General features: G+C 53.0%; 2 protein-coding genes across 5 annotated transcripts; both read left to right on the plus strand.

Annotated features, from left to right (window-relative positions):
• The first annotated feature begins 870 nt into the window (after positions 1-870).
• DNAL4 (dynein axonemal light chain 4) lies at positions 871-5,035 on the plus strand. Of its 4 annotated transcripts, none has more exons than XM_012569128.5 (4): positions 871-985; positions 2,005-2,215; positions 2,875-2,958; positions 3,868-5,035. In XM_012569128.5, the coding sequence occupies exons 2-4, from the start codon at positions 2,144-2,146 to the stop codon at positions 4,030-4,032; spliced, it is 321 nt and encodes a 106-aa protein (XP_012424582.1). In that variant the 5' UTR covers positions 871-985; positions 2,005-2,143; the 3' UTR covers positions 4,033-5,035.
• A 1,743-nt stretch (positions 5,036-6,778) lies between these two features.
• Positions 6,779-16,671, plus strand: LOC100229115 (extracellular serine/threonine protein kinase FAM20C). Its single transcript, XM_002195559.6, has 10 exons — positions 6,779-10,101; positions 11,553-11,728; positions 11,816-11,894; positions 12,371-12,463; positions 12,649-12,764; positions 13,060-13,240; positions 13,356-13,465; positions 14,139-14,220; positions 14,333-14,392; positions 14,474-16,671. The coding sequence occupies exons 1-10, from the start codon at positions 9,623-9,625 to the stop codon at positions 14,706-14,708; spliced, it is 1,611 nt and encodes a 536-aa protein (XP_002195595.5). The 5' UTR covers positions 6,779-9,622; the 3' UTR covers positions 14,709-16,671.
• The last annotated feature ends 87 nt before the right edge of the window (positions 16,672-16,758 follow it).

A 16,758-nucleotide genomic window follows, 5' to 3' on the forward strand; every position in this document is an offset into this window, starting at 1 on the left:
TGGAGGGTGGGAGGGAGGCGATTTTTTCCGTGGGGATGGAGGCTGGTGGTATAGGAGCTGTTTGCAAACTCATGATTCATCCCCACAGCATCACTTTCTCCTTCTTTGCACTCCTGTTGACATGCAAACATGAGCTGCTGCCTTTCCCACACAATGAGAACTGTGTCCAGTTCTGGAGCCCCCAGCTCAGGAAGGACACTGAGGTGCTGGGGCATGTCCAGAGAAGGGCAACGGAGCTGCTGAAGGGTTTGGAGCACAGATCCTGTGAGGAGCAGCTGAGGCAGCTGGTGTTGTTCAGCCTGGAGAGGGGGAGGCTCAGGCACCCGGTCACTCTCCAATTCCCTGAGAGGAGGCTGTGGCTAAGCGAGGGTCAGCCTTTTCTCCCAGGCAACCAGACAGGACAAGAGGACATAGTCACAGGCTGCACCTGCGGAGGTTCAGGCTGGATATTAGCAGGAATTTTTTCACAGAGAGTGATTAGACACTGTTATGGGCTGCCCAGGGCGCTGGTGGAGTCACGGTCCCTGGGGGTGTTAAGGAGAGACTGGAGGCGGCACTGGTGCCACGGCCCGGCCGACACGGCGGCGTTCGGCACAGCCCGCACCCCATCTCAGAGGGCTCCTGACCTGACTCTGTGCCTTAAATAAACCAAACTGCCCCAAATCGCTCCTTGTTCTTATAGTTATCCTTGTTGTTTTAAAGAAATAATACCTAGAACCAGGCCCCTAAGGGGTTTTAAGTCCGAAAACTATTAACCTGCCGGACAGCAGGCTGGGGCCGGGCGGGGCGGCACAGCACAGGCGCTCCGCGGCCACCCCAGCGCCCCAAGGCCCCGCGCGGCGGCCGGCAGGGAGGCAGCCAATCAGACGCGCCGAGCGGCGCGCCCCGTCCAATGGGCGCGGAGGGGGCGGGACTTCCCGCGCCGGTTGCTATGGGAAGCGCGGCTCTTCCTTAGCAACGGCGCCGGGCCGCGGCGGCCGCGCAGGTGAGGCCGGCCCGGAGCCCCGCTCAGCGCCGCTGGCCCAGCGCTTCCTCCGCGGGGACGCGGCGGCGGGGCTGCTGCGGGTGTGCGGGCCGCTCGGGCCTCCTTCCGCTGCCTCACTGCCTCGGGCTGTGGCCGCGGGCACGCCCCGGGCTGGGGGTGGGTATTGAAGTAGCTCCCGGGGATGGCGCCGGCCAGGCGGGGGTTCTGTCCTGCGGAGGTCGTGGTTTGCCTTCCACGTCCCCCGTGTGACGGGTGGTGGTCTGATGCTTTAGCCATGAGCCCTGTGTACGTGGCATAAGTGATTGGTGTGTCGCCTGACACCGTGTTGAATTCGTTTTCCTTTTAATATGAGCTCACCCTTGCTCCCCTGGGTAGGAGAGGAAGATGCTTTGGTGTGGGTGAAGGAACCAGAGGGAGGACGGCGGTGAAATGCTCTGAATGTCTCAGTCAGTGCTGTGCCTCTGCGTTGTAGAGGCAGGCTAGTGATGAGGCTCTGAGGCACGTCCAGCGTTTCCCATATGGCCCTCCCCAGCTGACAAATGCTCGGGGATCTGAGGAGCAATTGCACAAACGAGACCAAGATGTTCCTGTTAAACATTTCCGTCCAGACGAGTACGCAGATTCTGTGCCTAAAATACTCCTACCCTTCTCTTGTCATGTGAAGTTTGAAACTTGCAGATAATAGTGTCCTGGTAAAATCCTTTTGGAATTAAACAGGATTGGTAGCAGCTGATAGATTGTTCTCTTGTCCTCTTCTGAAAGCTGTACCTTGGCTCAGCTCTTCCCTCAAGCTCCACTGGTGCTTCTGGGAAGCACTGTGCTCCTCACTTATGGAAAAAAATACGGTTTAATAATTTGTTTGCATTAAAGGTTTATGAGCTAAGACTCAGGGGGGTGTGAAGGTGCTGTTGAGGAAATGGCGAGTGAGATAGCATGATATTCTTGTAACAGTTTAATTTGCCTTTTGTTTTAATTGAAAGCCATCTGTCTCTTGCCCGTGTTTGTTTTTGTTGAAGCAGTGTCCTCTAGGCCAAGGAGCGACTCCTGCTGAAGAGAGGAACACAGAGCCCTGTTCCTCTCAGCTGGCTGTGCCGCAGCACTTTGCTGAACTCCAGGTAGCCCCTCTGCCCTCCTTCCTGGAGTCTCTGTGGAAGGACCATGGAGGAAACTGAGGAGGAAAAAAAGGACGAGGCTGATTATAAAAGGCTTCACAGTTTTCCTCTGATTAGGGTATGGAGGGAGATGCATTACACATCTACCAATGTCAGAGATATGAAAATCTGCCTTCATTCTTACTGTCCTTCTCCTGCTGCATAGCTACTGTGAGAACATGTGTACTGCTGGTCCTGTGACCTCTCCTGGGGAAATCTAATAGCTCCGGTGTTCCCCATGACAGCCAGAGGAAGCCTGGGCCAAAGTGATCCATCGAACAGACTGAGAGCACACTGCCTTTGGAGCCCTCTCTTGTGATTTGGATGCAGCTTGCTTTTTGTCTGGAGCTGATGCAAAAGATCTTGCTAGCCAGCCATATAGCAGCAGCAGAAGAAAAGGCTGTGTAATTTAGATTTCTTTGTTAGTCATATAGCAATAATTAAGGACTGTGGTGGAAACAGTGTTAGTGTGTTTTCCCTTTATCTTATAGCAGAAAAGCTGGCAAATGTCTTGATTTCCTTCTTTAAGCTGTGCTTACACAGTGCTAGTTTTCATGTAGGTAGGGAAGAATTCCTCATTGGCTGGAGGAGTACTTCACTTATAGTAAATAAGCCTTTTCAGATTTACTACATCTAAGCCCCTGATAGAGCCAATGCAGAAGTTAGAGCAATTTACTGTTGTCTTGTGTGCAGTTCTTATTTTTCTGCTTAGTTGTCTTGTCTGTTTGCCCTTTGCAGCACTCAGACATGCCGGAGGAGATGCGTATAGAGACCATGGAGCTGTGTGTCACAGCGTGTGAGAAGCATGCCACCAACAATGAGGTACCAGCCACCTCCCAAAACGGGCAGCCTGCTGATACTGCAGCTCAGGGAACCTGCAGGAGCAGGGATAAGTGTGTAGGGCAGAGCAGAGTCAGGTCCTGACCTCCTATTACTCTCTGCACTGAGCTAGGGTAGAAGGAGGCAAGGAGCTTGGCTAGATATCAGATTCAGTTCCTTTGGTCTGCAAGATCTATAATAGCACTTTGCAGAGATTAGTAGTGGTGCTGGCTCCCAGACCTTACCTCCTTGCTTATCCTGCCTTCTTGAGACATGCTTCCACTCTGTTTATAAAATGCCTTGTGTCCTGAGGGCTTGGTTCAGAACTGCATGGAGTCTCTTGTTTTGGGGATGAATACATGAAAGTCTGTTTTGTATTCCCTCTTGGCTTTAGGACCAATGATCAAGGGAAAACATACCTTGCTTCAATGGGCACCGCCTGTCACTGAAAAGTCTTCCTCTCACCTTTTCTAGGATCAAGCAGGGTGTGATCTGGGAGAAGCAAGCCTTTTAAGAGTCAGCCTACTTTCAGTGTTTTGGTAATTAGCTGGAGAAAAAAAATGGACTCCTGTAAAAATAGCTGCAGCTTAGTGACCTGAATCTGCTCTCATGGTCACTGCAACCAGTATAACTCCAGCAGCATCTGAAGCAGAACTCTTATTTCAGACTGTGTGAACAACAGAAGTGATGCAGTTCTTTCATTTTTCCTAGCTGCTGGGCTGGAGGCTGCTGAGACCAGTTCTACCCTTGGGTTTACCTCTGGGGAGCTCCCAATTCCTGAGGTGCAGCTGCTGTACCTGTTGCCTATGGTTTGAGTAGACTTAAAGGGAGGAGAAGATTAGGGGGATGTTTGCATAAAACCTTTCTAGTTGCTTTGTCTCACCCTATGCTGTCTTCTTTAACATTCTCCAGAGCGCTGCCAAGATGATCAAAGAGACGATGGACAAGAAATTTGGGTCCTCCTGGCATGTGGTGATTGGGGAAGGTTTTGGCTTTGAGATCACTCACGAGGTGAAGAACCTGCTGTACATGTTCTTTGGTGGCAGTCTGGCTGTGTGCGTCTGGAAGTGCTCCTGACCCCTGGCTGGGCTCCAGACTTGCTGAATACAAGGGATTTCTTCCTGCTTTTGACAAGTTTTGTATGATCTGGAGGTGGGGCTTTATTTTTAATACTTAAATGTCAAGACTTCTTTTTTTCATACTGACGTAACAGTTCTGTGGGAAACATTAAGTTTGTGCGTGTGTGTGTATAAACTTGCTAAAGTGTCCTGTCCTTGCTTGTGGGATTTCTCATCTGTCTGTGGCTCTTTCCTTGGCGTTTGAGCTGGAGCAGGAGGGAAGTGAGGAATAGGTAATCTCACAGCACACTGCACAGCAGTGCTAGCAGGAGAGAGTGAAACCAAAAAGGTGCCATCTAGCCCTATGGTTTTTTTAACTCCCCTTTATTCCACATAGTTTTCATCTCTCCTCTGCTTTCTCTGCTACCATGCAGTATGGCTCTGACCAGCACCTGTCTTTCCTCTCTCTGGATGCTGGTTATACATTCTTCCTTTTTTCAAAGATGTCTGTGCAGACCTGACAGCACCAAGGGTCTCCCTTCAGGCTGTCTGTGGAGGTGTGAGCCACAGGGAAGCAGTCCCGGCTTGCCCTTCCCTGCTGTTTTGGGAGGGTACAACAGCTGAGCTGCCTGGGTGTAGGAGGTTGCTATGCAAACTGCCCCCTCCTTTCTCACCCACAGCACACTGAGACAGCATGAAAACACAGGCGGCTGACGATGCCTGGGGAGTGGGTGAGAGCTCTTTTTAAGGCTCAGATGCCTCCCTGTCAGCTCCTGGGGGTGTTGCAAGTGCTGTGTACTTTCAGCATCTTGTTTGGAGGCTGACAGAGAAAGGAGGCTCCATGTGAAATATAACTTGGCCATTAGAAACCTAATGTCTTTCTGGACTTGCATTCTTTTAGCCTGTTTTTTTTTAAAGCTGTTGGTGTTGGAGGATCGAATGAGCGTAACTATGTTACGTGTATGGCTTATTTATAAAACCTGGGAAACTGTGTTTTTACAATAAAAGTTTAGTAAAATGTCTTTGTGTGCATTTATGTAGGCAAAGTAATCAAGAAACATGGAAATAAGTAAGTCATGGTGTAGCACAAGCAGAGGTCAGTGACAGAGTTTTGTCCTGCTGGTTTCCTGTGTGACTCTCATCTCCCTGTTCATTTCCTTTTACCAGTGCTAGCCACTGTGGTGAGAAGGGTTGCCGGGCCCATGGTGCTGCTGGCCACATCACTCTGTCCAGGCAGCTGTCTAAGCAGTAGCAGCAAGGGAATGTAACTGTGTCTGCTGCCTCAAAAGTGTGCCTCAGCTCTGACTGTTGGAGTCTCATATTGTAGCTTTCTTAATTTTCAGATTTCCTCTCAGAATGTTGCCAGCTGACACCTCTAGTCCATAGTTAAGTCTGAAGGATCTTTCTGCATTAATGCCTGTGGTGGCTCAACCTTATTCCTTTTTCTGAACCTCAAGTGTTATGCTAGAGATGTCCTTTCTCAATTTCATTGTGTCAGGGAGCCAGGAATTGGAGTAATATGAAGACAACTAAGAATTATTTCAAATTTGGACCATCTGTGCTTGGCTGGGCCAGGGTAGGTTGGTACCATGATTCCTGCCCCATGATCAGGATTACTGTGCTGTGTGGAAAAGCCCAGATCCTCTGAGCTGTCTCATTGTGCAGTAGTTCTGTGTCCCTCCAGCTGGCTGCCTTTATGTGAAGATAGTGCTATTGACAACACTTTCTGCAGCTGGCAGGTGGAAAAGATTTCCTCTTCTGCAACTTTCTGTCTCTTCTAAATTCAGAGCAAGAGGTAAAGTCTTTGAAATGCCCCATGCTGGAGTGGGGTGATCCCATCAGCCATACCACAGTCACTTTTGTGCCTCTTTCACACTAATGAATAATTAACTGCTCTGTGCATATGCACAGGCACTGGTCATGGGCATCTCTGCAGGGTCGTGGTGACCTGCAGATGACCACAGGGAGTTGCTGACATCAGCACACAGTCTCTTGGACTTGCTGCTTGTTTATCTTCTTGGCCACCAACTGACCAAAGCTAATGTCTCGGTGACCTGCAGTGGCAACAAGGGAAGGGTGAGTGGTCCCCAGTCTTCTCAAAGCCTGAGTGTGCAAACAGATTGAGGTGCAGCAAGTCAGCTCCTATACTGCCATTCTCACCAGGTAAGCACAAGGTGGCTCACAGGAGAGTGGCAGGCTATTTTTATTCACAAGGGTAACAGCTTTCCTACAGGAAGTCACCTTGAGGCAAGCCTTTGTTGGCTGGTTTGCACTCCTGTCATTGGCATTGTACCTGAAAGCACAAGCCTCAGCCTCCCAAAGTGTGGCTGTGTGTCAGAGCCCCTGCCCTGAGGTGAAGGTTCAGTCAGATCCATTGTCCTGCCTGTTGCAAGTTGAGCCATGCTTTGCTGGTCTCTGTGTGTTAGAAAAAAGACTTTCACCCTCCTTTTGCTGTGGAGCTGGAACAGCTTTGGGCATACCTGTAATTTTCAGAGGAGTAAGGTTTATGGATCAGAGATGGAACCTTGTCCTGTGTTTTCCCACAAGAGACCCTTCTGTGGCTGATGAACCTGCTGGATTCAGTCCAAAGGAGGCCACTAAGATGATCAGAGGGCTGAAGCACACATCTGAAGCATGTGATGAACACATGCTGAGGGAGTTGGAGTTCTTCAGCCTGGGGAAGAGAAGGCTCTGGAGAGACCTTATACCAGTACCTAAAGGATGTCAACAGGAAAGCTGGAGAGGGACATTTTGGCATTTAGGACAAGGGTTAGAGGTTTTAAATTAAAAGAGGTTTGTTCTAGTTTGGATATAGGGAAGGGAAGAAGTCTTTTAGAATGAGGGTGGTGAAACATTGGAACATGTTGCCTAGAGAGTGGGGCGTGCCCCACCTCTGGATGAGGCTCTGAGCAATACAATCTAGTTCAAGGTACCCCATGTCATTGCAAGAACATTGGACTGGGTGACCCCTAAAGGTCCCTTCCAACCCAAACGATGATTCTATGAGGCGTTGGGGCCTCTAAGGCCCGTCTACTTTTCACTATAAAACTGCTCTCAGTTGCAGGAGGATTTTTCCTTATGGATTTTCAGTGGAAAGCTGGGAAAGTTGGCAACAGTTTGCTTGCTATTGTATTTCCTTCTCATTTCTTGCCCCCCTGCATATTGCTGCCATTACCCATCAAAGTATCAGGCTGAGTCAGATGTAGAAAATGAGATGAAAAACGCAGGGTGATGGATGGGTGGCAGCCAAAATGACTCTTTCTATCCACCCGTCCCCTAAAGCTGCAATAGTAGCTCAGAGGCTGTGCCTCATGACTTCATCCCTCCCTGCTGAGGGGAGATGGGAACATCATTATCAGCTGCCGATGAGTCTTGATTTGGAGCCAGCAGTGAAAATGTCCTCGGATGTGGGGCTCCTCCTCCGCCCCAAGGGTGACTTGAACCTGCTGGGAAGATGGAGGAAGAGCTGGAGGGAGGAGATGAGAAGAAAGAGGTGTAAATTCGACTCTGTCTCTATGATGATGTCATGGCAACAAGTCAGGTGATCAGGGCACACTTTGAAGGTCTCCAGCCCTTCTCTGTTACTGCAGGCTCATGTCTGACTCGCTGAAAAATCTTTTGGTTAATATTTAATGCCAGCATTGAAGTGCTAAGGGTAGCAAATGCCTCACCTAAGCCCCCTGCCTTTGCTTTCCAATGGGATGCTAAATCAGGGTGAGGAGGTAGGATTGCAGATTTCATTATCTGGGAATGGGACTAACAGTCACTAGGGTGGCTTCAGCCCATAGGGTCCCTGTGCCCATCTGACTGCAGGACATGAGAAGGAGGTTTCTATCCCCTCCAGCCCCATTTGGAGCTGGTTTGGGGCACTGGAATGAGGAGGTCTCCCTCTCTTCAGGGCTGGCTCTGGAATAATGAAACCTGTGGCTCTGCTCCGGGAGCTGAGCCCAGCTCTTTTGATGCGATCAGTTAGTATACGGAGTTGGTGTTTTGGTTGGATGGTTGCTGTTTTTCTGAGCCATGACCTAATGATCCCATGTTCCAGCTACAGCCCCTCCTAGGGGCCTTCTGTCTGAAACGTGTGTCCGGACTGAATTCAGCCAACTTCCCGGAGCAAGACGCTGTGTTCTCCCACTCAGGGAAGCCATCTGCTCCCCTCCACCAGCTCCTTCTGCGGGGCTTCGCGCTCGCCAGCCGGGCTGGAGAGCTCTCCTCCTCCTCGCTTGCCCCGGCTCTGCTCGGCCATGTTGCTCGCAGCAGGCTCGGAACGCGGGGCTGGCGGAATCTGGGCCGCTGACGGTGCCAGCCGGAGGCGGTTTCCAGGCAACTGTCGCGCCGTGGGACACGCGAGCCAAGAACACCGGGGACAGCGCGTTCCCAGCGCGCCGCCTGCGAGGGGACCGAGGCACACACGGGAGGAGAGGGCACGCAGGGTGGCAGCAGAGGAGGGGGTCTCCAGAACAGCCCCTCTTGCCACTGATCATCATACCCTCCCTGGCTGGGAGTGAGCATTTCCAAGCTGGCTGCTGGTGCGTCTCACGACAAGGAAGAACTACATGATGTATGCGATTTCACATGCCTTCTGCGTCCTTTGGAAGGGCAAAGAGAAAATAAACATTGTGCCAGACGGTACCACAGCCCCCAGACTTATTGCAGGTGGTCCTGTGCTTGTCTGTCCCTTATCAAATACAAAGCTCCATCCCCACAAGTCATGAACCATTTTTGTGCACACATCCCAGCTCTGTCTCCCTGGGTGTCACTGCAAAAGTGAATTTCTTGTAAAAAGAAATGCTTTTCCCTAGTCCTCCACAGCACTTGGTGGGTCCTACTGCCCCTCTGTGCTAATGCCCACGGCAGTATCCCCACTCCTACCTGCCTGCCTCCCCTACCTGCTTTAGAGGCCCTGGGAGCATCCTCGCCCCTGAAACTCACCAGCCTGATAGCCCTTCCTTACACTGCCAGCCTGGCATTTCCCCTCGCACCAATGTCAATGCTGACATCCCCTTTGTTTTATCCAGTTTGAGTGACTTTTGAAAGGGGGTTTGAGTACAACTGATTTTCAATGGATCACAGAGGGTGATAAAAATTTATATGGCTGACCAATGGAAAAAAAAAATTCTGGATTCTGAGAGTGCAGCTATGATGAACATGGGGAATGGGGCTACATAGTGCTTGACAGGGTGTGTGCTGCAGATGGACAGAACCATTTGAATGCTCTGTATTCAAGGAAATGTTCTGCAGCCCTGTGCAGGTGACAGAAAGACAGGGCAGTGGGGAGTCATCTGCAGCCATTGCTGTCCCTGAGCCAGCATTGCAGCTATTGATTTGGAGCTTGCCCCATTCAATCTAACCTTGGCAGTGCCAGCTCGACCCTTATCAGCGCTGATAAACCTTGCCACAACCTCCTGTCCCATCCTGGTGGTGTCACACCAGGTGTCGTGGTGATAGGTCTTTCCTGCCACTCTGCCCGTGCATCAGTTGGTCTTTTGCTGCGATGCTCTAAATCCTGGAAACCTCTCTCCTATTTTTGCACAGAGGCTGCGGCCACATCAACATTTTTAACCCTGTGTTCATGCCCATCCCTTCCTGAGTGTTTTGTGTGAGGAAGGATGCAGTGGCGGATGCAAATGCTGTTCCAGAGGAAACTTAAAATCCGCTTTCTCTTTCTTCTGTTCTTGGCCCTTCTCGTGCACCTGGTGATGGATTTTGCTCTCCCCACAACCCACAGGTCCTGTGGCTGCGATACTAAAGCATCAAAAGCCACGGGTGTCCTGTCAGGCAGCCCCATGCCAGCCAGCCTCAAAAAGCTGAGCCTGCGAATCCTTCAGGATTTCAGTGGAAGCAACGGTTCCTTGGAGAAAAGTTCCCAGCCAGAGAGAGCGGGGCTGCACCTAAGGGCTGGAGAGCCAGGGGTCCAGCAGCAGCATGAAGAGGCAAATGCAGGGTGGACCAGGGGATCAAAGCTGGCAGCACTCTTCGAGCATCCTCTTTACAACATCCCAGTCCCAGAGGTGACAGAGAAAGACAAGCTGTTTATTGTCAACCCCATGGAGAAGTTCAGTCTGCGCAGCAGCGGGAGTGATGAATGGTGAGGAGCAAGCTTAACCCTAGTTTGCAATTGGGGGATATGTGGGTTTGAGGGGACAAGCAGCAGGGACCAAACATAGTTCCCTTCTGTAGATCAACATCCTACACCAGAAGGGCCTTGATTACTGAATATGCTGTTCTCATATCTCAAATCCTCTCCTAGCCCTGAATTTTTGGGCTGCTACCCATAAGCTTGTAGCACACAGCAAAGCTAAAGGAGACTCTGGAATTATTAAATGTATTATGGATATCTATTAGGTGATCTCCTCAGCTTCTTCCCTTCCCCAATGCAGACTAGCCTGTAGTATCTCTGTCTGTATATGAGAAAGTCCTCCCTCACTCCAGATTTCTAAACAGTTTTATCTCCCTCTCTTGGTATGTTGGAGATGCAAAGCCTGAAATGTAGGTACCATTCCTATCCTGCATTTTGCACGATATTGCCTGACCTTGTTAGGTTTGGCTGTATGGTGAGCTCAGAGCTGACGGCTGCCTATTTTAATCTTTGAACTACTAACCTCTAATTAGGAGGGAAGATATTAAAAGCTTTAGCATTGTAACACAGAGCAGCTTCCTTACGGAAAGCACACCTTCCAAAAGTGGTGCCTGCTAGAACTGGGAGAGAATAAAAGCTGGCTTAAGAGCTGGTTTCCATAAATGGCCATTTGCCTTGTCTCTGAGGACCAGCTCTGGGTAGCCTTGGGTCTGCTTTGGTGAAATCAATGCACAGTCTGTGTTTTCCTAGCGAGAGACATGGATTTGGGTTAGAGATGCCTTGGGTTAACTGTCCCATTGCAGTGCCAGTGTGTGCTAGCACACAGGTGGGGCAGATACCCCCAGGGGCTCCCTTGAATTTCAGCAAACTCCAACTTTGCAGGATGCACAGGGGCAGGGATAGTGCTAACCCAAATCTATCCCCCTGGGGAAACCCACCCAAGGTGAATGGGTTGTTGAGGATGGGAGTTCAGGTCAGTGGTGGGGATGGCTGGGAAGTCCATGCTTCTCCACACGTGTACACACGTGTCCCCAGTAAGCACAGGGAGGGATGTAGCAGGCTATACTCCTGGGAGCCAACCCCTTAGGTAAAAACAGTGAGATGATCTGTTCCAGCAGGGAAATAAATGCATGGATGAGAGAAGCAGGATCAACCCAGGGATTTTCCTTGGGGAATGGAGGGAAGACACTGTGTTCAATCCAGCCATGCTGGTGGGTCTTCCTTGCCACCAGCTTTGGGTGGGATCTGCCAGGTGCCAGGAGCCCCGTGGAGACCATATGGGGCAGGCAGTTCTGCAACCATGAAACCTGGAAGCCCTCCAGGGCTTGCTCTGGACTTTCTCCCCACCTCACCTTCCATGCACTGGCTCCCAGGAAGGGCCCGGGGACACGGGACCCATCCTGTCCCAACTAAAAGCTGTTGTCATTGTTGTTGGGGTGGTGGTGGCTGTCGGGCTGCAGGGTCAGCAGCAGTAAAGCCGAGACGCTCCTCCCGACAGGGAAGACAGCCTATGACACCTACCCCACCTGGCTCAAATTCCACATCGGCATCAACCGCTATGAGCTGTACCCCCGCCGGGACCCCCTGTTGCCCACGCTCCTCCGGGACTTGGCCACGCAAAGGATCATCAGCTCGGGTACCACCTCCCTGTCTGTACCCCTGTCCACACCCCTGCCCCGCTGCCTGCTGCCTGCCTCCCTCATCCCCATGTGCCTCCTTTCAGTCCAGAAGTCCGGCGGGACCCAGCTCAAGCTCATCATGACGTTCCCAAACTATGGGCAGGCCCTCTTCAAGCCCATGAAGTGAGTAGAGCCTGGGAGAACCCTATAACTCACCCACATGTTCCTGTTATGTAGTGAGGAGTGGCCAGAGGGGACCATGGAGGGAGAAATGGGGAAATGCTTCATGTGCTGCCTCGCTTCAGCACCTCCATCCCAAAACCGAGGCGAGCAGAATGGTCCGGTTTCCCTTTCCTTCCCTGGTGGTGCTTGCTGCAAACTGGATGCAGCTTGTGATGGGGTAGTGACCTCCAGTGGTGGAAAGAAGAAGGTGGTCCATGAGGACCATCCAGGAGCCTCCAGTCCATGAGGGTTTCCCCACCCCTTGAGTTGGTGGCAGGGGTTGTGTGGGAGCCTGGATAGGGGGCTTAGAGCCACCCACTCATCAGGAAGTGACTGGAGGAGACTGGGTCTGGCTGTGTCTCCAGTGTCACAAGGGAACAGAAGGTGAGTGGTGGTTTGGAGTGACCCCATCCATGATGATTGCCCTCTCCTTCCAGGCAGACCCGAGACCAGGAGACTCCCATTGATTTCTTCTACTTCTCAGACTTTGAGCGGCACAATGCAGAGATTGCAGCCTTCCACCTGGACAGGTGAGCATAAGCTTTGCATCCAAGCCTGCCCTCCCATACTGGCAAAGCACCAGAGAAACTGCTCCTTCATCCCACCTCTCGCTCCCTGTTGTGAGGGATACCTGTGTCTCCTGTCAGTTTTAATAACTCACTACTATTAAACCAGCTGAGGTCAGTAAGAAATTATTCCAAGTTCTGTGTTTCAGAATCCTGGATTTCCGGCGAATTCCTCCAGTTTCTGGCCGTTTGGTCAACATAACAAAGGAAATTCGGGATATCACCACAGACAAGAAACTGGCCAAGACTTTCTTCATCTCACCAGGTGAGCTTTCATGCTCTCCGTCCTCTCCCGTGGCCACCTGGATGGAGCTCACCTGGTGCTGGCTGCTGCTGCCCTGGCTCCCCCTGCACTCAGACAAACTATCCCACTGGGGATTGTTCCAGCTCCCATGGGTACCCTGCACAGGCCTTTGCTCCTCACAGCCTCCCTTGCCATTGCTTTGCTGGTGGCACATGGCCAGAGTGCATGGAGCATTCTTCCCTGGCTAATTGCTGGACCACTCTGCCTGGGGGTACCTTCCTTCTCTTTGTCAACCTTTGTTTTGTCACCTGGCCAGCGGGTAACGTCTGCTTCTACGGGGAGTGCTCCTACTACTGCTCCACCGAGCACGCCGTTTGTGGCAAACCAGACCGGCTGGAGGGCTCCATGGCTGCCCTGCTCCCTGACAAGACCCTGGCCAAGCGCCGCTCCTGGCGCAGCCCCTGGCGCCGCTCCTACCACAAGAGCAAGAAGGCTGAGTGAGATGGGGCATGGGGAGTGTGGGGACGTGGGCCAGCAGAGCCATGGGATGGGAGGGGGCTTCTCCACAGCCACTCTGATGGCCCCCTTGCCCTCCCCGGCCTCTGCCACCAGGTGGGAGCTGAACCCCAACTACTGCGCTCAGGTGCGAGAGACACCGCCCTACGACAGCGGCCATCGCCTCCTCGACCTCATCGACATGGCGATCCTCGATTTCCTCATGGGTGAGCCCCTCTGTGCCTGTGCTGAGGGCTGTGGAGGCCCCTCAGGACCTAGAGGCCCAAATGGCTCCGTGTCCCGTGGTACTATGTCCTGTGAGGTTTGTTGGCCAAACTGTTGTTCAGGCTGCAGTGAGCTGCAGTCTTACACTGACAGCACAGGGCTGTGTCACTAGGGCATTTCCCAGGCAGAAGTCAAAGGTCAAGAGATTCCAGGGAGACGCCTGCTGAATACCCTGGACATGGGAAGCACCTTCCAGCACGCTCTCACATGCAGCCCCTGCAGAGCCAGAGGTGGAGATGATGCTAGCCAGAGCTCTTGCTGCCTCTCCTGTCCCTGGGCCATTTTTTCCTCCCTGCGCTGTTCCCTCACCAGCATCTGACTGGGAGAGCTTCCCATCTCCTCATTCCTGACCACCCAGCCATGCCTTTGCCATTCCTTCTGCTCCATTTGCCACTGTTGTCCCTCTGTGGGGCTGCTGGGGTGAGGAGCCTGGAGCCTGTGGGGTCTCTTCTCAGTTCCCCTGCAGGGGCATGGCCACCAGATGGACAAGTTAGAGGTGCCTCCAACCCTTTTCCCTGGGCTCTGGGTTTCAGTCTCACACCAGAGGAGTGCTCTGTGTCTTTGCTCCCATCTTCCAGCCCACAACCTGATGCCAAATTTGTTGGCCCGCCACAGGCAACATGGACCGGCACCACTATGAGACCTTTGAGAAATTTGGGAATGACACTTTCCTGCTCCACCTGGACAATGGTCGCGGGTAAAGCTGGGGATTAGGGGGGAAGCAATCACAGCAGGGGGGTGGGGGGAAACCTCCAGTCTTGCTGATATGCCGCCCTGACACATCCTTATGGGCTTCTCCCCATCCCCAGCTTCGGCACACACTCACGCGATGAACCATCCATCCTGGCCCCTCTCCACCAATGCTGCAGGTAAGGGGCTGTCCCCACCCCGGATCTGCTGTTGGGGGGAGGCTCCTCCTGTTGAGACCTCTCCCTCCTCATCTCTGGCAGCATCAAGAAGTCGACTTACCTGCGGCTGCAGCTGCTGGCCACCCAGCCCTACCGCCTGAGCGACGTGCTGCGGGAGGCGCTGGCCGCAGATCCACTGGCCCCTGTCCTGGCTGAGCCCCACCTGCAGGCATTAGACCGACGCCTGGAGAAGGTGCTGGTGGCGGTGGGACACTGCCTGGCCAGGGCAGCCCACCAGGAAAAGGTGCTGGTGGATGATGTGGGGCCATGGGTGTGACGGGGGCTGGTACCCTGCTGTGTTGGGCTGTTTTGGTGTGCTGCCGAGGGTGATGTGGGGTCGATGTGCAGCTCTGATTCTGTGTAGCGTCAGCTTTTTGTGGTGCTGGAGCTGGTGGCGTGATGAACCAGGAAAGCAGGTTGTAAGGATAGGTGGGACAGGGAGGGAATTTAAATAAAAAGGTTGGCCTAGTGGAGAAGACACAAGCTGTGATCTTCCCCACCAAGGCTGCTTTCCCAGCCCTGGCCTGTTCTTGCATGCCTGGACGTGTTACTTCAGCCCTCCAAAGTCTTTTAGGAAAGGGTAGGGATTTTTCCTGCCTTTCCCCAGCAAGAACTGCCAAACTGCTGGCAACAGCTGGCAACCTCCTTCTGCCCCACCCCCACACCCAGCACGGTGATGCCCTGGTGACCCCCAAAAAGAGAGCTGAGACTCCCCACTGCTGGTGTGGGGAAAATGAGGCAGGAGCTCCCAGCTACACACCACTTATCTTTGCCCCAGTCTTCCCACACCCACTCAAAAACTCCCATGGCTCTGACATCACCACCTCCTCCACAGGACCAGGGATGCAGCAAGGACAGACCCCACTCCCCTCAGAACATCTTCCCAAATCCCCCAGGAACTTCCTCTGACTCCCTTCACACCCGAAAAAGTGGCTCCTGAGGAGGGGATGGATTGACCTGGGGCTGTGCACCCTACTTAGTGCCTGGTGGCTCAGCACCCAGCTTATCCCCTGAGCCTCCCAGGGGGGTTAATCCACGCAGGGTTACGTCAGCTGGAGCAGGTGCCATTGTGACAGCCACTGCCACTGTGCCCAGGTTGGGACATGGAATTGCCATCTGCATGGCCAGAGATAAAGGTGCCACTGGGGAGGGGAGATGTCCTCTGTCCCAGCCAGACACTTGCAAGGGGATGGGAAGCCATGGGAGGGGGTGAAAAAGGGCAGCTGGCACAGTGGGAGATGGAGCTGGAAAAGCTAGGCAGAGATTTTGGCTGGAACAAAAAAATGGGCTCAAAAGGAAGGAAAAAAAAAAAAAGGGAGACAAAGAGGATCTGTCTGCGTTACACAACGGGGCTGGGGACACTGAATCGGGGTTTGTTGCGGTGTGCCCCCCCAGTGCTAACAGCACGTCCTCCTGCCGCTGCCCTGGCTTGTGCCCCAAAGCCCAGTACATGGAGGAAAAGGTTTCAGGGCTGTTTTGCAATAGGCTCCTTCCCTTCTGTCAGCTTCCTAGTGTTTTTAACTCTTTATATAAACACTTTTTTGCCCTATAAGCAAAGCCAGAGGGACCATTCCTGCACCCTGCCCCACAGAAACAGCATAAACAACTGTGCCCAGACACAGGTGGCCAGCTGCCCTGACTCTCAGAGCTCCCCCAGGCGAATCTTTTTCCGAGGAACCGTCAGATTTAAAACGCGAGCTGTGTGTGTGTGTGGAGGGGGGTGGCTGGCTTTTTTTCAGGCTGGTGAGTTTGCACAAGGTCCGTTCAAGGTCCCATGGGAGCAGCCCGCTTTGGCTCACACGGCCCTGACGAGCCTGCCCAGCCGCCCGTGGGGAAGAGCAGTGGAGCGGGGTGTCTGGGGCCACAGCAGAACACGCCTGCCCAGTCGAGGCAGCGTGGGCACACGGGTGTCGAGCGGGGCTGCCCACGCCCCAGGGATAGGTTCGGCCGTGTCGCCGTGACGGGTGGTGCGTGGGGTGTGGGGATTTCTCACCCCACCAGGACCAGCAAACCAGCCACCCCAGAAAAGCCCAAACGGGGCAGGGGTGCAGCCCTGCACCTGGGAGCTCCTATTTTGGGCTAGCATCACCCACGCCCTTGGCTGGCAGCGTGCTGGGCACGGCTGAGGAACCCCAGGGCTGAGGTGTCTGGGGACCAGGTCCCGGTGGGCAGCAGAGTGCGGATGGACTCTCACCACCGCCCCTCCCAAAATGATGAAAATAAAAGAAAATTTTAAAAAAGGGAATATGCCTGTGGCGGTAATAATAATAAATAGCAACAATGATGATGATAAAGAAGAGGTCCCCAGAGGCCGGGGAAGCGGTGGC

Source organism: Taeniopygia guttata, chromosome 1A (genome assembly GCF_048771995.1).
Source record: "Taeniopygia guttata chromosome 1A, bTaeGut7.mat, whole genome shotgun sequence".
Lineage (NCBI taxonomy): Eukaryota > Metazoa > Chordata > Aves > Passeriformes > Estrildidae > Taeniopygia > Taeniopygia guttata.

What these genes read in the sequence shown, in the direction of transcription:
- DNAL4 (XM_012569128.5), top strand. Translation starts at nt 2,144, where the DNA reads ATGGAGGAAACTGAGGAGGAAAAAAAGGACGAGGCTGATTATAAAAGG. An exon ending in ACAGTTTTCCTCTGATTAGG is followed by an intron (nt 2,216 to 2,874) that starts GTATGGAGGGAG and finishes TGCCCTTTGCAG; the next exon opens with CACTCAGACATGCCGGAGGA. An exon ending in AGCATGCCACCAACAATGAG is followed by an intron (nt 2,959 to 3,867) that starts GTACCAGCCACC and finishes AACATTCTCCAG; the next exon opens with AGCGCTGCCAAGATGATCAA.
- LOC100229115 (XM_002195559.6), top strand. Translation starts at nt 9,623, where the DNA reads ATGCAGTGGCGGATGCAAATGCTGTTCCAGAGGAAACTTAAAATCCGC. An exon ending in GCCCTCTTCAAGCCCATGAA is followed by an intron (nt 11,895 to 12,370) that starts GTGAGTAGAGCC and finishes CTCTCCTTCCAG; the next exon opens with GCAGACCCGAGACCAGGAGA. An exon ending in CCTCTCCACCAATGCTGCAG is followed by an intron (nt 14,393 to 14,473) that starts GTAAGGGGCTGT and finishes CATCTCTGGCAG; the next exon opens with CATCAAGAAGTCGACTTACC.